General features: G+C 45.5%; 2 protein-coding genes across 4 annotated transcripts in view; one reads left to right on the top strand and one right to left on the bottom strand.

Moving 5' to 3' along the window:
* COG4 (component of oligomeric golgi complex 4) overlaps window positions 1–14,185 on the bottom strand; it is a 19,544-nt gene extending 5,359 nt beyond the window's left edge. The window contains exons 1-12 of one of the 2 annotated variants that reach the window (XR_014514426.1): window positions 13,105–14,162; window positions 10,487–10,569; window positions 10,278–10,392; window positions 8,952–9,126; window positions 7,784–7,977; window positions 7,299–7,404; window positions 6,746–6,903; window positions 5,594–5,652; window positions 4,199–4,332; window positions 3,203–3,321; window positions 1,145–1,311; window positions 211–376 (exon numbers count right to left, since the gene is read on the bottom strand). Coding sequence is in view for 1 of the 2 variants with exons in the window: in XM_083453508.1 (XP_083309634.1) it covers window positions 211–376; window positions 1,145–1,311; window positions 3,203–3,321; window positions 4,199–4,332; window positions 5,594–5,652; window positions 6,746–6,903; window positions 7,299–7,404; window positions 7,784–7,977; window positions 8,952–9,126; window positions 10,278–10,392; window positions 10,487–10,569; window positions 13,105–13,266 (1,638 nt within the window). In the remaining variant the exon portion in view is untranslated. Of the gene's footprint in view, window positions 1–210; window positions 377–1,144; window positions 1,312–3,202; window positions 3,322–4,198; window positions 4,333–5,593; window positions 5,653–6,745; window positions 6,904–7,298; window positions 7,405–7,783; window positions 7,978–8,951; window positions 9,127–10,277; window positions 10,393–10,486; window positions 10,570–13,104 lie in introns of both variants that reach the window. The other variant, XM_083453508.1, reaches the window with a different exon arrangement.
* A 235-nt stretch (window positions 14,186–14,420) lies between these two features.
* The window catches only part of SF3B3 (splicing factor 3b subunit 3), a 31,053-nt gene continuing 21,679 nt past the window's right edge, over window positions 14,421–23,794 (top strand). Inside the window, exons 1-9 of one of the 2 annotated variants that reach the window (XM_083454604.1) lie at window positions 14,421–14,543; window positions 15,670–15,775; window positions 16,343–16,669; window positions 17,795–17,967; window positions 19,132–19,273; window positions 19,962–20,074; window positions 21,753–21,890; window positions 22,008–22,111; window positions 22,915–23,080. In XM_083454604.1, the coding sequence (XP_083310730.1) occupies window positions 15,706–15,775; window positions 16,343–16,669; window positions 17,795–17,967; window positions 19,132–19,273; window positions 19,962–20,074; window positions 21,753–21,890; window positions 22,008–22,111; window positions 22,915–23,080 (1,233 nt within the window). In that variant the 5' untranslated portion in view covers window positions 14,421–14,543; window positions 15,670–15,705. The remainder of the gene's footprint in view (window positions 14,544–15,669; window positions 15,776–16,342; window positions 16,670–17,794; window positions 17,968–19,131; window positions 19,274–19,961; window positions 20,075–21,752; window positions 21,891–22,007; window positions 22,112–22,914; window positions 23,081–23,794) is intronic. The other variant, XM_083454605.1, reaches the window with a different exon arrangement.

Below are 23,794 nucleotides of genomic sequence, written 5' to 3' on the forward strand. Positions count from 1 at the left end.
TTTATGTAGTTTTTCAATTTCATTGTCCTGCATGGGACAATGACAATAAAAATATCGTAATCATAATCGTAATAAATAATAATTAGAATTTATATACCGCCCTATACGCTGAGGTCTCAGGGCAGTTCACAGAAAAGATCACAATGCTTGCTCCCATTCCTTCCCTATGTCTCCCACCTGTATCGCAGGTGTTTAAAGCTGCACACCCACCAGAAAGGACTGCTTGGCCTCATCTGTACTTTCAATGCCTTTGGTGTCGAACTTGCCCTGCTGAAGGCTGCTGTGCATGATGCTCACTGCGCTGGTCACACCTCTCTGGAAGTCCTGGAATGTGGTGGCTGGGAAACCCATCTTGAGTTTGTTGCACAAGACCTCCCTGGAGAGGGCAAGAGAGGAGATGGAAGTTGCCAAGACATCCTGTGAGATCTTCCAAGTCACTGTCATACCACGCTGGGCAAAGGGGACAAAGGCAGTGAATTCCTCCAAGGCTTTCCTTCCTCCCAATTCTTCCAATCACTGCCTGCCACCCTCCTACTCCCAACCTTTATTTAGAACCAGCTTCTATTTCAGCTGCTCATCAGCACATGGAAGTGACACACACAGTTCCCAGGAGGGCTCAGATATTCTGCTCTCTTGCCCAGGAATATTCTTGAGGCACTTGGCCATCCATCCCCAGAGCATCTGTTCACTGCATGCCAATGAAGTGCCCCTAAAGTCACAGCCCTTCTTGTGCGCAAAAATGGCCAGGAACCTGGAAGGCTGCAGTATGAAGAAGCCAAGGAATTCTGCATGTAACATTTGCCATTGTGGAACTAGACATGATGGGACCCTTGTGTCAAATTCAGAATTTCACTCTCTGCTCAAAGAAGAGGCTAGCCTGGTCCTCTCCGCTGCTCCTCTTGAAGCATTTCACAGAAAAGAGGCTGGAAGTTGACTACCCTTTCAAAGCAGGAGACAAAAGCTTAAGAAGCTTGGAGCAGATACTTATAAGGCAGGTAGGAACCTGCACCTCATGGCGCCATCTGGTGGAGACCAAGGAGGCCAAAAACCTATGTGCTGAAAATCTGTAACCATAAGCGCTACATTAGGTAAACTGCCTGGACCACCGCAGTCTAGGAGGACCAAAAAGCTTCACACCACACACCTGAAATCTGACTCCAGCTCCGTGATGGAGTGGTTGATCATAGCACAGAGACAGTCAATGCTGGAGCTGGAAAGAGCCCGCCCAATGCACTTCTTCACGATATAGAAGACATCATCCACCATACTGGAGGTCAGCTGACCCTTCTCACATGTGTCCATAGCAACAGCCTGGCAAAGAAATCGACACACATCAATGACTTCCACAGAACACCTACATTGGTGCAGCTGCACTGGCTACCTGCATGTTTCCCAGCCTAATTCAAAGTGCCTGTTTTCACCTATATGATTCAGGACCCTGCTGGAGTCATTGATCTTCATCTGAGCCATCCTCTGGGTGCACTCTTTGAGGGAGATTCAGAGAGAAGGAACAAGGGAGAGCATGGCTTTTCAGCTCTGGTTCCCAGTCTGTGGAAGGCTGTCCCCAGTGAGTTCTGTCTGGCACGGTCAACAACATCCTTCAGGTGCCAGGTTAAAACTTGTCTCTTCTACCAGGGATATGACCTTGTATGACACCTATTTGATTGCATGCTCTTCCTGCTGATGTTTTTGGTTTTTCTGCTGGCCTTGATTATAGGTTAGCAGAATGGTTTTACTGAAATGTATTGCCTTATATGTTATGTTGTTCAACCTTTAGTAAGTCACTTAGAGTAAGACAAGTAAATAAGGAGGGCCAACAAGACTCTTCACGACCTGCAAAGCCAGCTGATCATGAACTGCTCTGGCAGGCAGGTGCGCCCTCCAAACATGGCCTGCAGTAAAGTTAGTACTTCCCTAGTAGCTGTTCTTTGGTCAAGTGGAAAGTGAGGCCTTGTGAGAAACCAGTAAGAATTATGGGAGCTGTCCTGTAGCTTTAATCCATGGACTTGTTGGCCCCAAGGGCATGAGAGGTTTACTATGGGAAAAGAATTCTCTGGCTCAATTGAAGATCTGACACCTGGGTTCAAAGTTATGCACATACACTCTGTGATGTTATCTATCTTTAATTGCTTGGGAATGTGCATCTGCCTAAGCACCACCAATCTCCATGGGAAGGGAGGAAACACCTTGATCTAGGCTCTGGAGTCTTAATTGGTTCAGGTGCCACAAGTTAGAATTATTAACCCACAAGCTGGTCATTGGGCAATTCAGATGTAATCAAGGGTTTTGACTGGTCCTGGGGTTTCCAATTCCACGTGCAAATTATGGATAAAAGATCTTGAGAATGGTTTGAAAGCACGCGCTCTGCAATTCGCAAAATCGCCCGGCTGCTGATGTCCACCAAAGCAGCCGTCCTTTCGTCTTTTGTTCTTGTGTGATGAAGAAGGACTTTGAACTGTTCTATCTTTGCTTTAGAGTATAGAAGTATTAGCTAGCTACATTTTACAACGTTCTTATTTTTCTCTGTACTTGTAATTCACAAAAAGATGTGCCTGCTTACTAGCATGTTCTTTATGTTTTTTTAAATAAATTTTAAGAAAGAAAACTTCCTCTTGTATTGTGTGTGCCTATCCAGAGGAATGGCTAATTCCAACGCCTAGACTTCTTGGTTGCGCTCTACCAAAGGATTTCTGCCTGCAAGCTTGTGGAAGCAACTTGTAGTTTGGGGTTAGCCGGTAACAAAGGAGCACCGCTGACTCCCTTGAGCTGTGGCTTCTGGTAACCCTGGGTCGAGGGAGTGGTGGCAGCCCTACCAGTTCTATTTTGTCCTGTTTTTGGAAAAATAAACGGGCTTGCCAGCCTTGCTCCAGAAGCCTGCTCTGGCCGGAGAAGCAAAGACAGGTGAGGGAGGGGCAAGTGGCTGGGCACCCGATTACTACATGGGCCTTCCAGAATTTGCTGTGCCTGAAGAAGAGAGGATATTTTTTTAATCTATGAAGAGAATTTCAAAGGGGTCTCAAAACCATAACAGTCTTTTCTGGTGCTCACACTATAGGCAATTCAGAAATCCCCAACATTACACCCCACAGGAATTTTCAGAGCCCAGTCAATTAGAAGGGCCTCAATCCACTATGATGCACTCAGTACCCTAAGATTCAACTCAATATCCCTCCATCCTGAAAAGGAGGGCAGCTTCCCCTACCTTGTTGACAGTCTCCCTCATGAAATACTCCTCCATGGTAATATAGTAGCCAATCAGCTCTTGCATGGCGCAGCTCAGTAAGCAGTTGTTCAGCAGCTTGTCCAGGCACTTCTGATGCTCTGTGGAGTACAAGCAGAGAAGCAGGCCATGGGCTGCAGTAACAGGACACCAGTCCAGCTCCTTCTGAGCAACTGCAATTTCCTGCACACAACATTCCCCATCCCTGGTAAGTCACCCACTTTGTATTGCAATCAACAGCCTATTTAGGAGGAAAACAAGAACAGTGGAATGATGCTCACACAAGACTTGGGCCAGGGGGGAAAATGCACTCAGAATGAATTAGGCAGCAGGTTTTTGGAAGGCTTCCTTAGATCCTGAGGCAGGAGTAGGAGTTATGGCCTGCAAGCTCTGACTCTTTCCCAATATCAACACCAAGCAGCTTTAAGCCATTTCCACACCCTCCTTGATAACCGCAGCCCAAGGGAACACAACCTTCTTGGCAGGACTGAAGTTGCAGAGGTGAGGGGGTGGGTTGAGCAATTCCTTAGTCCTGCTCTGTACCTTCCTAAAATGTTAATGCCTCTTGCCTGCCTGGATGGAGGATTGAGACAGATATGTCTGAGTGTGCCTGGAGAAATCTTGTGCTGTTTGTTGCATGGCTGGAATTCAGCCAGATGTACAAAGGTGAGAGTCATTGTTACTCTGCCCACTTCCATCCCAACCCTACCCACATTGGCACATGAATCTTGGGAAATCCTGCCTGATCCAGAGCCCACAAAGCATGGCCAAGGAATCCTAATAGTGCAATCCTAACCATACCTACTCAGAAGCACGTCGAACTGAATTCAATGGGTAGTAATGCAGCATAATTTGTTAACTTATTATTTCTGTTGTGAAATCTTGCCCATTACACAAGTTCATCTGGTAAGCCAAACCAACCACAAGTCAAAGAGCATCTCAGATTTGGTTTTGTGCAAGGAGCATTTAAGTTTTCACCTTGCTTCACATCCTCTGAAGCCATGGAATCTCCCACCTCAAAGTCGGAGATGATGCGCCTTCTAATGAATCTCAGATACAGCTCACTCCGTGCATTCATCAAGGTAACCTCTGTTAAAATGGGGTCAAGTTCCCTGTGAGAAGAAAAATGACAGTCAATAGCAGAACCACTGAGAAAGCAGGCATTTCACAACAAGATGAGGTAGTAGAACAAAGCCCTCAAGACAGCTCTGGACAGCCAGCAAGTTCATGTTGGAATCCTGAAATTGCCACATGTAAAACAATGCTTCCAGTCAACAAACAAATGTTTGCAGATGTGGAAATGTAGTGCAATGAGCCATTCTGGGACCATAAGGCTGGCTTTGCCATTTCCTGTCATGCCAATGATTTGTGGTTTTTGTTTACCAGTGCTGTGAAAACCTGTTCCTCATAGCAGAGGAACAAGCTTAAGGGGAGGCCTTGCTGTTCCTGCAAGGAAATTGGTTAATAACTGTGCATTTGGGTTTGGCAGGAACAAGAATCCCTAGACACCTCAGCGTAGTCATCAGCTGGGTGGCTAAAACTTGAGCTTAGCTATGACCAGAGACAAACTCATAAGGTAGGTAAAACTTGCCACAGCAGCTCTGGAGAGTGGGTTTTAAACTGGTGCATGTACACCCCCACCCCCACCCCACACTCTTCCTTTCCAGAAAGAGATGCAAACCTCTGGCTGCTGCAAATTGCCTTCAATCCTATAAATTCACCCAGCTAATTGAACAACTCAAGCAGAGAAATGTAATACCAGCCAGGACTTAACCTAGATTGGAACAGGGTCCAGTTAATGGCCAGTCTTCAACAGAGCCAGCAACTGCCACAACCCTTTTGAGTACCTTCCTGAGAAAGCATTAGCAACCAAGTGGTAGTTGTCATAATCATTTGCTCCAGCGTGTAAGTCACCTCATAAGTCCCTGGCCTGCTCATCCTCTCCTCACCACTTTACATTCTTACCTATGCTAATCTACTCTTCCCCCTTTTCCATTCCAATTTGCAGCTTATATGATCACTCTCTGATGCAAATGGTTCCATCAAACACATAAATACTGTACAACACAATTTCATCTCGTGCAGTCTTCCATTGTGAGACAGGCCAGGGGAGAAAGCAGGTGATCACCCCTAATCTATGAAAGAGCCTCTGCCTCCTAGTGGACAGATGTCTGGCCCATTGGGTGGTGACAAAGGAGAGCACACTAGATGGCATCACAGAGAGAGAACACACTAGTTTCGTAAGACTGGGCCTGGTCCTTTCCAGGATACCTTTGGACATTTAAGTGCCAGGTCAAACCACAATTTCCCACAATGAAAAGAGTTGTGGCTGAAAAGCAGGAAGGAAAGAGGGGGAGATTTTGGCCAGTTTACCTTGGCTCAATCTTTTCCGCAACTGAACTCCTCATCATGCTGTTCTGAACATGCTGAAACTGCAAGCGTAAGAAGTAGAGAGCTGTTAGAAATCTCTTTTCTGCTTGTTGACTCCTAAATTACCAGTCTCCCCCTGCTGGAGCAGTAAAAAGGCAACAGGTAGAGGGAAGGAGAGCTAAGGATGACCTCTTCATTCCATACCCAAGGGGAATTTACATAGGAGTTAAAGAGAGATCAGAAACAGAAGGATGCTGACAGAAGCTTTTGAAAGAAGCATTAAAAAGAAAAGAAAAAACACACTAATAAGCAAACCCCAGAAGTATTTGCTATGTTGGACAATAGGAGTCTACAGGGAAATCACCACCAAGCCTTAGAGCATGACTCAGCACAGAGAGAGAGAGAGAGAGAGAGAGAGAGAGAGAGAGAGGCAGAGAGAGAGACAGAGAGAAACAGAGAAAGCGAGCAAGCTCATTTATTTGCTGGGCCTTGAAGCTCATTGGGTGGCCTTGGACAAGCCAGCTAAACTGACACACAGGAGAATTGGAAGGCAATGGGTAGCATCGTTACCCATTGGTGTACATGGCACATTGCAGAGTTAGTAACTTAGGGACTACAGGAAAAGTCACTCACCTTCTGACATGCCTTGAGTGAGAGGGAAGGGGAGGGTGTGGGGCTGTGGCTGCAGACATTTGGGGGCACTTTTCTGTGTGGAACCTAAAGACCCTTTAGGCACATCAGCCTGGGTGCACTGGGTGGCCACACTCTGCCCCGATTCTGCCCCATTTTGCAAATGGGACAGAAACAGTGACAGCCACCACTGGGATGTTGTAAAAACTGAACCAACAGGGATTGAAGGTATACAGCAGGCAGGATGGGGGTGTGGGTGAGAGTAACTGGGGCCACTAGTAATTAGAGCATTTGAGTTCCCTAACCAGCCAAGAGACTAGCCTTCTGCACTGCCGCCACCACCAGTAAGAGAACACAGGTGACCCCAGCAGCAGCCCACAATGTGAGGTCTGCATGTGCTGTCCCTATTGTTACAAGCTGCATAAAGGGCTCTCTTGCACCAGCAAACTCAAGAGAAGCCTCATGGAACTGGCTCAAAGTGGGTTCCTCCATGTCTTCCTCAGGCCACACTGGCAAGTCTCTCACCTGTCTGTGATAGGATCTCTGCTGGATAAACTTGTCCACAACCTTTTCTACCTGTCGATCACATTCTGTCTGTAGGTGCTTAATCAGTGTATAAAGCCTGCCTGGTCCATAGTAGGTCTCCACAATGGGCTGGTGGGTCTCCACAATACGGGCAATCCCTAGAAGAAGAAAAAACAGGTGATATGAGACTGTTGTACAGTGCTCCAGAAAAAGCTGCCACCCCATCCTGTGAAGACAAAAGGATCATTCCAAACAGAAGTCCAAGACTATCCTCCAACACTTCACTGCTTGTGCAATGCTGTCAAGACAGCATCCTGTTTCTAGTAATATGGAGAAGGGCCACAGCTCAGTGGTAGAGCATCTGCTTGGCATGCAGATGCTCCCAGAGTCAGTCCTTAATGGCATCTCCTAGTAGGTCTGGGAACACGCCCCAACTGAAATCATGAAAAGTCCCTGGCAGTCAGTATAGGCAGTACTGAATTAGATGGACCAATGGTTTGACTTAGCATAAGGCAAATATTCTAAGGTATTCTCAATGGTGGCAGGGGGTTACCTTCAAAAAGTAGGGTCAGCGTGTCTGCAAAGATAGCTGCAGCTCTACGGTCACTCATGTCTGTCTTCATCACCAACTGCAGGTTCTCCTCCGCTTTATTTGCAACCTGAAAAGAATGGAGATCTTTAGCCTATGTTATCCCACAGCCTCAGTCAAAACTCATGCAAGGACAATCCTCCTCGAGGAGCCTTTTTTTTAAATTAAGATTTTGTTAATCAATCAAATCTTTACAGCAGTCCAAGCTGGTGGCCATCACTTTAACCTGTTGCAGATAGTTCCATAGTTGAATTATGTGTTACGTGATGGATATGAGGCTGCTTGTAACTGTGCACACATCTACTGTGTCTTTACCCATCTTTTTTCTAAACTGAAAAGTCCCAGTTTCTATAAGACTGACCCACTAGAACAGGAGCAATGGCTCAACCCCAAGAAGCTCAGAATGCATCTCAGCTGCAAATGAGCAGAGGTTCTCAAGCTACACTTACCTGTTTGCACAGGTACTCGGAGAATTTACTTAGTCCTTCTTCATGCAAGCCCAGCAAAGGAAATATCTTGAAAAAGCGCTCCACTTGGGGCAGGTCTTCCTGTTTTGTGGCAATGTCAAATTTCTCAGTCACAATCACCTTCAGGCGCTGTTCTGCCTCCTGCAGAAGCTTCAAGTTGGCCTCAATTATGCTGCCTGCCCAGAAAAGGAGAGTCCCAGTATCATTTCTATGCAATGGCTCCGTACTTAAGGAAGAACTTCCCCTCAGAGGTGGGTCACACATCAATATTATCACTTTAAAAAATGCTCCTTTTTGTTCAGACCTTGGAAGGGCACGGTGATTTGCTTCTGCTGGTTATCTTATTTCATCCCTTTTGACATTTAATCTGACTTTTAATTAGGATTTATGATGGTTCTGTATTTAAATTCTGTTTATTGTGTTTTTAAAACATGTGTCATGCCCTGCCCTGAGACCCTTGTGTGAAGCACTAGGGTATTATAAATATGTGAAATAAAAAAAGCGGAATGATAGTAGAAGTGTAGGCAGCATTTGTTCGTGGTGACAAAGTTGGCTTTTGTTCATTTTTACTAATAACAACAGAAATCATCACAGAAACACAGAATTGAAGGATGACTTCTGGGTGTATTCTGTAAAACCAAATGGCACTTAATGTACTTCACAACAATCAGGTGCCTTTTTTGGCTATTGTTAATATATTAGAGGGATGTGGGTGGCGCTGTGGGTTAAACCACAGAGCATAGGACTTGCCAATCAGAAGGTCGGCGGTTCGAATCCCCGTGATGGGGTGAGCTCCCATTGCTCTGTTCCTGCTCCTGCCAACCTAGCAGTTCAAAAGCACGTCCAAGTGCATGTAGAGAAATAGGTACTGCTCTGGCGGGAAGGTAAACGGCGTTTCCGTGCGCTGCTCTGGTTCGCCAGAAGAGGCTTAGTCATGCTGGCCACATGACCCAGAAGCTGTACACCAGCTCCCTCGGCCAATAAAGTGAGATGAGCGCCGCAACCCCAGAGTCAGTCACGACTGGACTTAATGGTCAGGGGTCCCCTTTACCTTTACCCTTAATATATTAGAATTTCCCCAAATATTGTTTTTACAGTGTAGGGTGGGATATTAGATACAATTAAATAAACCAATAAACATAATGAATACCTTCCCGGCCCTGCCTGCTGAGCTCAATGACAGATTTGTCCAAAGAAAGGTAGCGATGAATATGCGCAGCAGCCTGTTCATAATCTTCATTCCTCAGGGCTGTCTGGACTCCATCCATGCAGAACTTCAAGTCCAGAATATCATCTGCTCTCTGGATGGCTTGATAGAGGCGATTCTGCCAAGAAGGGCCCCAATTAATTCCCCTCCAAAATTGGCAAGGCAGGAGCAGAAGAGGCTAATGGAGACCACAACACCCGATGTGATGATTTCCCAGGTGGGTGCTCCACACCAATCCCACCAGCCAGATTGCTGCTCTGTGAGCATGCATTCAAGATACGATAAGCAGGGCCTCCAAGATCCAGCACAGCAGGGAAGAGTTCTCCAGGATGCAACTAGCCTGGCCACGATCACACACATTCGTCTCATTGAGGCCGGGCCAAAGCAGCACACGCTGCATCAGGATGTCTTTGAAAAACATTTGGAAACTTAAGCTGAAGTTTTGACTGCGGCAAGCTTTTTTGCAGCTTGCTATTGCTATTGTCATGGCTTCCAATGACTTCTTCTAAAGTCCTAAACAGCTTGGAGGCAGACCATCTCTTCCCACAAGGATCCTGCCCATCTGCACAGGGGAGGCTCTGCTCTCAGCACCAAAAGGGTGCCTGGTGGGAATGCAGGGGACAACCATTGTCATGGCACTGTGTGTGTGGCATTCCATGCCCTGGGAGATGAGATGAGCTCCCTTCCTAGCAGTTTTCAGATGCCAAGCAATGACATTTAATGCCTATAATGCACCCTTTCCTTGCCTATCCCTGTAGTAACTAATATATTTGAATACCTTAGACCCTGGCCTGTTGTCTCTTCGCTCTCTCCCCTTTCTGTGATCATAGCCCACTTTAACTCCAGGTTAAAAGGTCCCAACATGTCTCTTTATTATGCATGTGAAGGGATATGCCCATGTAAATGGAGAATATGTGGGGACAGTCATATTTGAAACAAGTGCATCTGAAACATTTCTGCAACCCTTGACAACTCAAATAAAGACCACATCTCAAAAACAGATGAGTAAAAGGCGACAGCCTTGTATTATTGAATTTCTATACTGCCCTACTTATGAAGATCATGCGGTAGTTCACAATATAAAAACACAAAAATACATACCATGATAACAAACAATATCCTCTCAATATTATTATTACTGTGCAGGTATGAAAGGACCAGTGATGGGGGAGAGAAAGAGAAATTCCTCCTTAAATGTCGACAATCACACACAGACATGTCATGACAACCCAATCAGACTCAAAGCTCAGTATGGCTTTATCTAGTTACCTTGGCAAGGTCGAGCTGTCGGACTTTGCTGCTGACATTCTCAGCCAGATTGCAGGTGAAAGTGATCATCCCAGCTAGCTGCTTTGCATCGCCTTCAATGAGCTGCAGGTTAGGACTGAAAACAAGAAACAAGGGAAAGTAGGATGTCTGTTTTGGAAAAAGCAGCAACGATGCAGCACTGCACATACAGTACTACAACTGCTACTCACCCCATGCGATGAAGGGTAGCCATCTTGCTCTCCACAGAGCTCTGCTGTTCCAGAAGCATCTCCAACTCTTCTTCCACGGCTTTCTGAAAAACAGAAATATAATGCTGCAGGCATAATCAATGCCCAATTTGCAGCTTGTCCCTTTCAAGATCAATGGTAACGGCATGATTTAAGAACTCAATGTGACATCAGATCAGGGATCCAAGCAAAAGGTTGCTAATAGGGGTTGGGCATGTCATGTGCTCTATTCTGCATCAGTTTATCCTTTCCATGAAAGAGGGTATGCTTCCTCTCAAACAACAATGGAGTCCGTTACTAGATAAATGGGATATTCAACACTATCATATCCTACTCCTGAGCTTCCAGAGGCAGATACTCCCCTGGAATGATCCATCAAGGCTCTTTTGTCTCCTTGGGTTCAGGACCTTTGCACACATGATCAATATTTGTTGCACATCACTAGCTCTGATTCTACCCGATCATATGGCACAATCCACATTGGATTTCGGGTCCCCAACATAACGCCCACAACCACTCCCTGTGGTGTACTCTGAAGACAACTGCACCTGCCCATGCATGCTTAACACTGTGTGGTTCTGCCAAGCAAACTGCAGGCATTCATGTGCCGTACACTCTTCCCTTTCTTGGCCCAGAGAAATTCCTCTTAGGAAAGGAAGGGGGGCAGCTGGAGGCTCATGCCTTTCTTTGTCTTGCCGCCTTTTCAGGAAAGAAAAAGGCAGGATCCTGTTACTACCTTTAACTTTTAAAGAAGAAAGTGATATGGGTGTGTTCCTGGCTGTTTTTATATATATGTTACTTTTACTGGCTTTTATGTTGAGTGGGTTGGAATGTTTTGCCCGTATTTGAGTGGGTGGCGGCGGCAGCAGGCTTAGTGGGACTGTTTTGCCTTCTTTGTGGGGGTGTTTGGATTGCCTGCGTTTGAGGTTGCATACCTTTTGGCTGTTTGTTTTGGTAGTGTTGTAAACAAAAATTGCCCTTTTCCCTTATGGGGTATCCAAGAGCCCATATAGAGTCCTTACATAGGTTCCCTATTGGTAGGAGAAAATAACAGAGGCCAACCAGAGACTATTGAGAATCAAAGCAGCTAGTGAGCTTGATCTTTATTGATCTGTTGCAACAGGGTGCTCCCCTTACATGCAGGAAAGGAGGAGGACCCAGAAAAATGGTGTGCAAGGCCTTATAAAGACTTTTGAAATTGCCACCCTGTAGATCAAGACCACCCCCAGAAATATCATACATACATAACAGAAGGGGTGTAACCTCAGATACATCATACCTACATCACAGAAATTTAAATGTTGTTTTTCTCTTGTCCTTGTTTATCTCCTGTCTGGCAGGTTACTTGATTGGATTTCCTGCGTAGCCTGGCCAGTCTTTTGTAGTGATAAATACTTAATTCCTGGGCCAGGTCACAGGCTCACACCCTATTCAAACAGACATATCCTTAAGACAGGATTTGTGAAGGAAAAGAAAATGGGGAGGCTTTTCCATTTTGACCTTGCAGAGAAAAGATTTGGTCAGTTTAGGAATCAAAATGGTTCCAGGTTGGCCTTCCTGTGCTGATCTATGTACGTGCGGTTATGAACATCACCATATATCTAAGACCTCAAAATTCCTATCACAGTAGGTTTGCTGATACCTCTTTTGCTTGTTTGGGGGGAGGTTGCCTCCCCTTTGACTTGCTTATGATAGTGTTTTCCCTATAGTTTACTTGGGACAAGGTATTCTGTGTATCACTAGTTTTTGGGTCTTTGCAGTACCCACAACACTTTATTAGATTGCCAAATGTGTCCCAGGCCACAAAAGGTTTGGAACTAGAGTACCGACGGTTGTTACAACATCTATCCAGAAACCGAAACAGACACTTGCTCAGATGCACCCAGGCATTTTATCTGTGGAATATTTGTGGCCCTATGACATTTTAGGTTTTCATCATTTTACCTTGTTTTAAGTTTTGTGAGGGAGAGTCATGAGCATCTATTTAACCCACCCTTTGCCAACCATGCAGCCCCAACATCATTTGATCACATCTGGTGGGAAACAGGTTGGCGAAAGCTGAGCTCCCATCTTGAAGGAAGGAGAACCTAAGAGAGGTTTGATGGCTCAGGCCAAAGGCAGCCCACAGAGTCCAGCATCCTTTCCACACCATGGCCAACCAGATGTCCCAAAGGGAAACCCACAAACAGGATATGGGTGCGACAGCAACTCTCCCCTTTGCAATTCCAGAAACTACTACTATTCAGAAGCATCGCTGCCTCTGACCATGCAAGCAACATATAGACATCCTGGATAATAGCAACTGAAAACCTCCTCTTCCTCCATGAATTTGCCCAATACTCTTTTAATGCCCTCTAATTAGTGCCCACCCCTGCCTCCTGCGGAAGGGAGTTCCACAGTTTAGCTCTTTGCCGCGGGAAGATGGGGCTTTCTTTTGGGGGAAAGGGGGCCTTGCCCGCCGCTTGCTTCCCCGTTCCTAACTCAAGGCGGCGGCGCGGAGGGGGGCACCCTCGACAGGAGCGAGGCCCGAAGGGATACCGAGGCAGCCTAGATCCGGAGTGACGGGGGCTGGGAGGGGGAGAATATAATCCAAGCCGCACCTCCTCCCCGCACAGGCGGCTGTAGGCGGCCTCCAGCTCCGGCAGGTCAGTGAGCGCCCGGATTTGCTCCATGGATAGCGAGGAGGATGAGGAAACAGAAAGTCCGGAGCCGCCGCCATCACTCCCTCCCCTCAGGCCTGAACCGGCCGCCGACGCCGCCATTTTGGCCCCACGTCGTTCTAGAGATAAGAAAATTGAAGAGTCGCCCTGGATTAGCCAGGAAATGGCGCTTCCGGGCTCCTGAGTACGCTTTTTTTTTAATGGTACCCCCCCCCCCCGCCCGGGCCCTAAACGTAGACGGACCACAGAAGCCGCGGGATGGCGGCTTTTGTTACTGATCTGAAATTAGATTTCTGCGCCCTCTTTCGCCCAGGAAGCTCACGGCTCTCCTCCCACATTTTATTCTCACAACCACCCTGCGAGGTAGCCCTACAAGCCGAGAGGCAGCGATTAGCCTAAGGGCAGCCTCTGACTTCCAAGGCTGAGCCGGGGGCGTTGAAGCCGTGTCTCCCGCGGTCTCCCCTGGCTCTTGATGGCTGCAACGCCTGTTTGACTTCATTTCACTTTGTCTCTCATTGCCTTTCCTCCAAGGGGCTCAAAGCGCTGGACGCAGTCTCCATGCTCCACGGGGGCTGCTTTATCCTCACAAAACCCCTGCGAGAGAGGCGGGGACATGCCCGAGACCTCCCAAGTCCTGGTCTAACACGGTCACCAGGACCCCGCACCGGCTCAGTCCATTTCAGCCCAAGCGTTTCAACATAACAACAATTTTATTATTTATACCCCGCCCATCTGGCTGGGTTTCCCCAGCCACTCTGAGCGGCTTACAGTATATAAACATCGTCAAACACCAAGCATTAAAAGCTTCCAGATACAGGGCTGCCTTCAGATGTCTTCTAAAAGAATACAAGCGGAGAATAAAACCCGGGAGGAAACGGAGCACAGGCAGACAAAGGCTGGCAGGAGAATGGACAGAAAAGACAGTGAAGCTCCTAGAAAGTGGGGAAAGCACAGCGTCCAAAAGTGAATTCGGCTTCCGGCGTCCGTGTATACGTCTACACCAAAATAGACTATCGCAGACAAATCGTCACATCCGGGAACATTAATATAGGTGCCCTAGCTATTGCCTGTGTCTCGTGGTGCGGAGGTGGGGTACAACCACCAACAGCGGCGTTTCTATTGCAGAATCAAATGGTGAGATTATTTCCAGAGCAAAACCACATCAGCTCCAGGCTAAAACGGGTACAGTGGAACAGTCCAAGCCGCGCGGGGGTTGCTTCTGGCACGCCGTGGCCAGCCCAATCGCTCAGTTCCGCGCTCCTTACGTGGAAGGACCCAAGGAGCGCGGGAGGCCGCTGAGGCAATGGCGGTGCTTGACTGCGGGCTGTGGAGGAAGTGAAGCAGCGGCAGGATCCGCCGCCATCCGCGCTGCTCCTGCGGTAAACCCTGCCAGATTCCTTTCAGAATTAGGCTGCAACTTCTCTAATCCCCGGCGGGAGGAGGCCATGGCGTATTTGTAGGCTGCCACGCGCGCGGTGTTACCGAGGCCCTTTAGTGGACCGTTGCTGGGCGACGCCGGTGCAGGCGGGAAAGAGCTCTGGACGAGCAGGCGTTGAGGGCGCCGCGCTTTTTACGCTTCTCTGGACCATTTTGGCCGCATTTCACTTTGCCCACTGAGGGGAGGGGGCGCCTAGCAGCAGCGGTAGGACGCGCGCTGCTTTTTTGCAAATCACGAGGGAGTTTTTCGTGCAGGGTTTAAGCTCGACCCTCCATTGTTTTAACCCACATAACTTGCAATACCAAGGCAGGTTTATTGTGGAGGGGGAAGCCGCATTGAGCGGGGTGGCACTTACGTTTGAGTCAACGTGGAGAGGACGGTGCTGCTCTTTATTTGTAAGGGATTTATTTCTCCGCCCATCCTACTGCACGTGTATTCGAATGTGAATGTGGTCAGGATTCATGCAGCCGTGCAGTCCTGTTTATGTCTACTCAGAAATAAGGCCTGTTAAAATGGTTCTCCCTGATCATGCCATACATCTTTTAAGTTGTCTAATATTTTTTAAAATAACTTTGGTGATCTGGACTTTAGTCCATAAAATATTATATCATAAAAATGTTTTAGTTTTTAACATGCCACAAGATATTTAGTTGTTTTAGCTGCAGCAGATTTAATGGCTGCTACTCTGGGAATGTCTGCTCCATTGTAATATGTGAATTTATTAAGTAACAAATTGTAAAAAGTGTTTGTATCCCCTCCAATGAAACTGCAAGTTGATGTTGATTCATCATTAAAATTAGGAAACAAATATTTTCAGGGTGCCCGTTACTTTCAGTTTTAACACTTGCTTCCTTCATAAGAACATTTTGCTTTGTGGAAAGTTAGGAAGGAAAAACCACCTCGTTGAGGTTTTTCAGTCTGTGAAGTGTTCATATGAACCATCTCTCAAATGGGTTTAATGTTCAAGTTTTCTCCACCAATTGGCATTTATGTTAATGTGTGGTCAGAATTGAACAAGTGTGAAAAAGCATGCATAGTGTATTAACTGCTTGGTTTCCTTTTCTCAGCAGGTGAACTGAGGTGAAGTGATATCAATCGGCACCATGTTCCTTTATAACCTAACTCTGCAGCGAGCCACCGGGATCAGTTATGCCATCCATGGCAACTTTTCAGGTACTCAGTTCTGGCTGAAAGCTTAGATGAAAGGTGAAAGCAAAGTCTGATATTAGACATAGCATGTATTTCTGCTGAAGTTGTATACCTGCAATTTTGTTTAGAATGGCAGAAATACTATTTCAGAATTCTTGTAGAATATGGGATCTCAACTTTGTCATATTTTTCTGGGCCAGTTTTTTGAACCTCTTCAGACATCAGGCAGTGGTTAGGCTTGCAACGTTCACTTTTCTCCTTGGCTTATCAAAAGGCAAGGGAGGGCAGGGTTAAGTGGCCACACATCATGTATAAGGATAGCAGAGCAATATGCTTTTGAAAAGTAAGCAACTTGTCTGTTGACCTCCAGTTCTGATTCAAGATTTGGCATTCTGATTTCTGGTCTGCATCACAATTTCAGAACGACTAATGTGTTCTCTCTGTAAAAAGTGGTCACAACTGAGGTAGGAAAAACAAACCTACAAGGCACTTTTGAACTTGTAAGCAGCAATGGGAGGTTTGATAGAGAAGTGCTGATGCTTTGGCCATCTTCCTCTTTGGCTGATGATCAGGTTTTTCTTTTCTTTTTAGGTACCAAACAACAAGAAATCGTTGTTTCTCGAGGCAAAATCTTGGAGTTGCTTCGTCCTGATCCGAACACAGGAAAAGTTCATACTTTGCTGACAGTGGAAGTCTTTGGAATCATTCGCTCTCTCATGGCCTTCAGATTAACTGGTGGAACCAAAGACTACATTGTGGTGGGCAGTGATTCAGGTCGCATTGTTATCTTGGAATATCAGCCCTCAAAAAATGTGTTTGAGAAGATTCACCAGGAAACCTTTGGCAAGAGTGGCTGTCGCAGAATTGTTCCTGGACAGTATTTGGCTGTGGATCCTAAGGGGCGAGCTGTCATGATCAGTAAGTTGGGATGGTTGTTTTCAGTGGTATCTGTATAATACTGTTGAATAACTGAATGGGAGAAATGATTTGGATAAGAAACATTGGTTGGTTTTTCTATCCTTGGTTTAGGTTTTGAAACTGCTCCAATCAAAAGTGCTTTTATTGGCGATCCCAGTGCAACTAGGTCTGTGTTGCAAATGGGAACTGAGAAGTTGTGAGTTTCCTTAGGCCATCTAAGTGAGTTTGTGGTTGAGTTGATATTTAGACCAGGGATTCCCAGTTTATACTATTAGCCACTCCAGCTAGATTTACTCAGCCAATCAGGGTGATTCCATGTTACGAAGAATTTGTTGGAATGTAGTATAATTTCCTGCTACCCATTTGGTACTTGATGTGGTTATGTGTATGACTGCAGAAAACTGAACTAGAAACTGAATTAGAAAACTGAACTAGCCAAGTTTGCTTAATGGGGTGTAAGTGGAGTCTTCTGTGGGTGTCAGTTTGAAGAAAAGCACTTGAGCCCTATATATCTGGTGCAACAGTTTTCTCTTCCCTGAAGTGATGATTAGGAATTCATGTCTCTTCTCTGACATAAGACATGGAGACATTTGGATCCAATTCTGATCAGGTTCTCATCATAAATGCCCATTTTCTTTTGCATGCATCATGCCATTTTTTTTAAAGCTGAAATGTAATTTTGGGGTTTGATACAAATCTTAGTAGCTAAAGTGGATCTGTAAAAACATTGAATGTTGAACATGGTTTTTTAATTGTTTACCATCCTGTGATAAGAAAAAAGGTGTCTTCAGGTGAGCCTCCACTGCCGTGGTTATAAGAGCGTATGCAGCTACCTTAATGCCACATTTCCTTTATATGGGGCAGCACTATGACAATAGCAGTGATGGCTCTTGTAGGCCAGAAGAGGATGGGTATGCGAAACCCAAGTCCTGCTGTGGTTCAACTTCTAATGTTAAACTGGTTTAGTGTTACATCTGAATGCAACTACTGGTTCTTCCATCAGGAAAGTAGCAGGGGAAAACTGCTCTGTCTTGAGAGGGCTGCAAGGCCTGCTTATGCAAGAGGATTGGGCAGACATCTTCTGGTTCTGTATTCCTAATGTTCTCTCTCTCTATCTCTTCGTAGGTGCCATTGAGAAGCAGAAGTTAGTGTACATTCTGAACAGGGATGCCGCAGCCCGACTCACAATTTCTTCCCCATTAGAAGCACATAAAGCAAACACCTTGGTTTACCATGTAGTTGGAGTAGATGTGGGGTTTGAAAATCCCATGTTTGCCTGTCTGGAAATGGATTATGAGGTATTGAGGAATTCGTCTCTCTGGTGACTCTTCCCTGCTCAACTGTTTGTGTGTCTCTTTTTAAAAAATGCAACTAACACCTTGTTGACTCCTTTGTCAACGAAGTCAACTGTCCATCTTCAAGTTCTCCAATATGCTTATTATGCCCTTCTTATAAATAAGCTGTCTTTCATCGTATTCTCCATAAAACAGCAAAATAGAGATTTCTCTGGATGGTGTGGAGGAGGCCTCCAGTGCAACCATGGGTTAGGTCCCCACTATCAGAGTTAGGCAAGTCACATGACTGAGTACATAAACAGATCAGAAGGGCAAGGAGGGAAACAGGCCTTGGTGGGCAGGCAAGCGATTGCAGAGAGCAAGTGCTCTCCAAAGGTGCCCAAGTCCTTGACTTTGGGCTTAGAACACAGCTTAAGATCAGAGGGCACTTCACCTGAATTTGTACTAGTAGTTTGTTCTTAGTGGCATATTAATAGCAAGAACAGTATTACTATTTGTTGTGTATGTAGTGTCATTTATGTACCGGTATGATACATTCCTGTAACCTAAGAGATTTCCATTCTGAAACAGACACAGGGAAACAGTAAAAGAATTGGGGAGGCAGGTGGAGAATGTATGCTTGTTATTTAAGTTATGTCAGCTCTGGATACATGTGGGACAGGCACTGTAAGGAGTTGCATGGATATCTCTTGAAGTGCTTTGGGGTGTTTTTATTGGTTAGTTTGATTATAAGTTTATATTAGAGGTCTCTGTACTGCCCTTCACCAAAATGGTCACAGGGTGGTTTACAAAGAACAAAACATAATTTTAATTTTTATAAGTAATTCTTATATATTACAGTCCATTGATTTTGTGGCAATAGGGTCAGTTGCTGCATCAGATAAACAGGCAGGTGGCAGACTGAATAATCAGTTTCTGAACTATTGGATATTTAAATTTTTTATTCATGGCAGTTTTTCTTTTGGGACCTTCACTTACAGTGCAGGCAAACCTTTTCAGTCTGCTTTATTACTCTTAATTTTTTCATTTTATTATGAACATTTATATAGTATTCTTCAGTTGAAATTTCCAGGACAGCTTACGTTAAAAATGCATCTAAAAGTATGTTCTCTTACGAGGCAGAGTATGACACTAATTTATTGTTGGTACATGTATCGTTTTCCACAGGAAGCTGACAATGACCCCACAGGAGAAGCAGCGGCCAACACCCAGCAAACCTTGACATTTTATGAGTTAGATCTGGGTTTGAACCATGTTGTCAGGAAATACAGTGAACCCTTGGAAGAACATGGCAACTTTCTCATTACAGGTACTGCTACCATTTCCAGTCCTTTTAGGGAAAAGGCATTATCCTAAGATGTCAGAAAGAGAACTGCTTGAGACAAATGCACATTTTCTGTAGGCTCAAGCTGTACTTGATGAATGAAAATTACATATCCTTGATAGTTGCTTTTGTGCCATGCTTTACAAAGATGCAACAAGTAATTCCACTCTATGCTCCACATTGGAAACCTAAAGTAGGTTAATAAGTGGAGACCTCAGAAACAATCAGATTCATGAAAGCTCACCGTATGTAACCCTCTCACTCCTGTGCTTTTCTTTGCTACCATGATGATTGTCTGCACCTTAGTCCAAACCATGACATTGTCTTATTGCAGCAGACATTCAAGCACGAATACATTACTACCAAGTAGTCTGGGAGCCTGGCCAATACTGGACAGGGCAGGATTGGCAGAGGGGCAGCCAGTGTAGGAGAGCTGGCTTGCCAACCAGTTGAGTCATGCTGTTGAAAGAAACACCCGATATTTGCAAGTCCCTTCTTGCTTTCACTTCCTCTGCTTGAACACAGACCCCTCTTCAGCCTGAAAATGGTGGCAAACTTGTGCAGTTTTTTCTCAAGTGTACCTTGGGTAAACCAGTTCCACAAGAACCAGACGAAACTATAGATTCAGCTGCTCTTCTTCAGCTTCTTACACCATGTTTCTTTTATTTGTCAGTCCCTGGAGGTTCTGATGGTCCCAGTGGAGTGCTGATTTGTTCTGAAAACTACATCACCTACAAAAACTTTGGTGACCAACCAGATATCCGATGTCCCATTCCCAGGAGAAGGGTAAGGATCTTGTAGCTTTTTTTCACCCTAAAGGAATATCCCAGTAGCATTCTCTGGGCAGCTGGAAAAATGGTTCACCTTTCAGGTTTGGCCAGAAAATGCAGCATTTGTATGAAGATGAATGCATTATTAACAAAGCTGTGTAGGCTTCATTGAGGTCCTTAGTGAACTTGGGTTTCCATGGAGTGGGGAGTGGGTCTTCCCATGCCATACCTTACTTGTTAACTCCTTTTCCATATCAGCTAGTAAGAGCTGGCAGCAAAAGGTTGACTTGCGATTTTGCAAAATTCCCAAAATTCTCTCAATGCTCATTATCTTGCTAAGACTTTTAGGGACCATTAGGAATCTGAATCTATGTAACAATATACCTGAAGAGTCCACAAGGGACTGTGCTGCCTGAGCTAGGCAGGCAGGTCACCATTGCCACCTCCAGCAGCTGTACTGGTAGACTACAATAATTGTGGATGAGGTTGCTTTAGAAAGTGCATACTCCATCGCCACTTTGTCATAACTGTGGAAAATACTCTTAAACAATATTTGCTTTCATCACAGCAAAATGGCAGCAATGCACGCACTTTGCAGGGTGATCTTGCCCACTGTGCCTTATTCTGAGCAAGGCATGAGAGAGGCACCAAGGAGAGCATTTGGGCCATCCTTGCTTTATGGGAGGAAGGACCCAGTTGGATGGCTAGCAGTAGTGGCAGCTGGTGATGGAGGCAGGTCATTTGAGGGTAGGGGTGCCTAGTCTTCAGCCTGAGCCAAGTGGTGTAGAGTAGCTCGTTATAGGACCATCCACAAAAATATTAATTTCCTAGTAGCTGAAACTATTATGATATAAATTATTACTTAAGTATGGAAGTACTGCTAATTGTAAACTGAAAGTGAAAACGCTGTTGTGGCTTGATGTGATGAGTTGATGTCTCTTCTCTGATGGTTATTGTGGAGATGGCATTTCTTTCTGATCAAGCATTGTTGGTGATTACATACTTGGTGCTGTGCAGGACACAGAAGACACTGCCTAGAGGTTTTTAAATTGCAAATCTATATTAGACAGTCAAAGACATCATTGAGAGAGGGCTGTACCTCCTGTCTGGTGGAGTTGGGGTACAGTCTCCTTTGTTGCTTTAGCCTTCAGGCAGCAACTACAAAAGGTCCTCTTTCAGAGGGTGTTTGAGACCCTTGAGCTGCAGTTTTAAGGTTCATGTTTTTGTTCCACTGCAAACCATTGCTTTGTCTGTTCTTTTTGTTGGTAGTTGAATTTTATGTTTTAATGTTTACTTGTAAGGTCTCTTGAGGTGCTTTGGCAAGAGTTGGGGGATATAAATAATTTAATAAATAGATCATGTTGGAAATTAATATTTGAGGGGGAGGGTGGGGGGGAGGGAGAGCTGGACTCAGGGATGGTGAAGTTTATAGCTCCTGCAAGGCCCAGTGAAAGAAGCGAGGGAAGTGGCTTGATAGAGGGGTCAGGAGCAGCATCACAGAAGAGCCCAGGAAGGAAGACTAGCAGGAGAACTTTCCCAGAATGGAAGGAAGCAGTGAGGGAGCCTGGCAAAGCTGCTATAAAGAGGGGTGATATTTGCAGTAGGGGGGAAGCCATTAACAAAGGCGATTTCTAGCTATGATTCCATTAGGGCAGCTTCTGCCTTTGAGTCTGACTTGCTGTTCCTTCTGGCAGAATGACTTGGATGACCCTGAAAGAGGCATGATTTTTGTCTGCTCTGCTACACACAAGACCAAGTCTATGTTCTTCTTCTTGGCTCAGACTGAGCAGGGTGACATCTTCAAAATCACCTTGGAGACTGATGAGGACATGGTATGTCTCCCGTTGCTCATGAATGTTTGCTTGTGTGTGAGGGGGAGGGAAGGAGAATGGGTGATGTGTGAACTTTCATATCCAGCTCAAGCAGTAACTCATTTGTGGTGGTTTCAGGTAACAGAAATTCGACTCAAGTACTTTGATACAGTTCCTGTCGCTGCTGCCATGTGTGTTCTGAAAACTGGGTTCCTCTTTGTGGCTTCTGAGTTTGGAAACCAGTAAGTAAAATCTCCGACTTCTTTCTGAACGGTTGCTGAATTTTTATGCTTGATACTGCTGTTGATGTTCTGCAAAGCACACATGCAGTTTTGGCTACCTTTCCTTCTCCAAATCTGGAAATTGTCCAGGTTGTGGCTGAATCTCAGACCCTTGCAACCAACCACAGGTATGGCCTGCCTGCTTGGTTTCATCTTGCCAATTTCATCAAGGAGTGTGTCAATGTCCTGTTTTCAGAATCTTACAGCAAGCATGGGTGTTGTGGGTTATTATGTCAGGATAAAATTTTGGATTTGTTTAGCCAATGAGGCCCAAACACATCTATACACATATAGCCCGTGGTGTGATATTTCATTCACTGGAAGAGAGAAAGGATCTGGGGCAGAGAGCATATCGTATTGTTTGCCTTTTCTACAGATAGACCAGGGGTAGTCAACCTTTTTATACCTACCACCCACTAATGCATCTTTCTTGATGGTAAAATGTCCTTACTGCCCACCAGTGCTCTATGGAAGGAGGATTCAGCTTGTGCCGTAGAGCCCCCTACTGCCCACCTAGAATCCTGAAACGCCCACTAGTAGGCGGTAGGGACCAGGTTGGCAACTCCTGAGATAGACAAATAAGGATGTGAAGATGTGTCTTAAATTTGGCCACTCAGCTACTCTCCTTTGTCCTCGAAAGTGTTTTCTTCAGCAAGCAGCCCTACATCTTGAACATAATTGAAATAGCAAAGCCTGGGGTGGGGAGGAAACGGTCCAGTTTCATCAGAAGTGGCCCTTCTATAGTCTCCCTCTTCTCTTTGCAGCTACCTCTATCAGATTGCTCATCTGGGGGATGATGATGAGGAGCCAGAGTTCTCCTCTGCAATGCCCTTGGAGGAAGGAGACACATTCTTTTTCCAGCCACGGCCTCTCAAGAACTTGGTGCTGGTGGATGAACTGGACAGCCTGTCTCCCATCTTGTGTTGTCAGGTACGCTGTGTGCTTTGTCCCATAGCTTGTGACGAGCAGCTGGGTTCTGTGTTGACCTCCGATGCTGGACATTGCATAACCCGCTAGACCTTGAGAATAATTCCAAAAATGGTATAAGTCTCCAAAATTCCTTTAGATCAGAAACACAAAGCAGGTGAGTTAGTTCTTTGTCATGTTTGTATTTCACTTTTCCTCAGAGTTGCTTAGCGCAGCATTCCTGTCGCTCCTCTTCCCACCATTTATTTTCACAGCTGCTACTTTGGGTTGTAGGTTAGGAGGTGATACCCCTATGAGAGAGTGTCTGACTTGGTGGAAGTTGTATCCAGTGCACTGCACTCTTCTGAATTTTGCCACTTTTAATTTTGCATGGGATTTGTTAGGGGCCCAGGACTTAACACTTTATGCACCCCCAATAGTTTGCAAAGTGGGCTAGCATAATATTTTCTTAAGTTGTGCCAGCTGTAGGTCAATGTGCAGCATTTTTACAGAAGTGACTATCTGAAGGGAGGGAATTCTGTCAGGAGAGAGCCCACTCCCAGTTGGAGCAGTCAGGATTTTTTATTTTTAAAAAGGTGACATTTGGAAGAGGAATGGCTTGAGGACCACATTTGTTTTGCCATTCCTGAATGACAGTGGGGGATCTATGGAAGCAGTTGTTGTTGTTTTTTTAAAAAAGGCCTAAGGTCTTGAGTGGAAACAAAAACCCTTTGGGGG

The sequence above is a fragment of the Podarcis tiliguerta genome (genome assembly GCF_965153285.1).
Source record: "Podarcis tiliguerta genome assembly, chromosome: 8".
Taxonomy (NCBI): domain Eukaryota; kingdom Metazoa; phylum Chordata; class Lepidosauria; order Squamata; family Lacertidae; genus Podarcis; species Podarcis tiliguerta.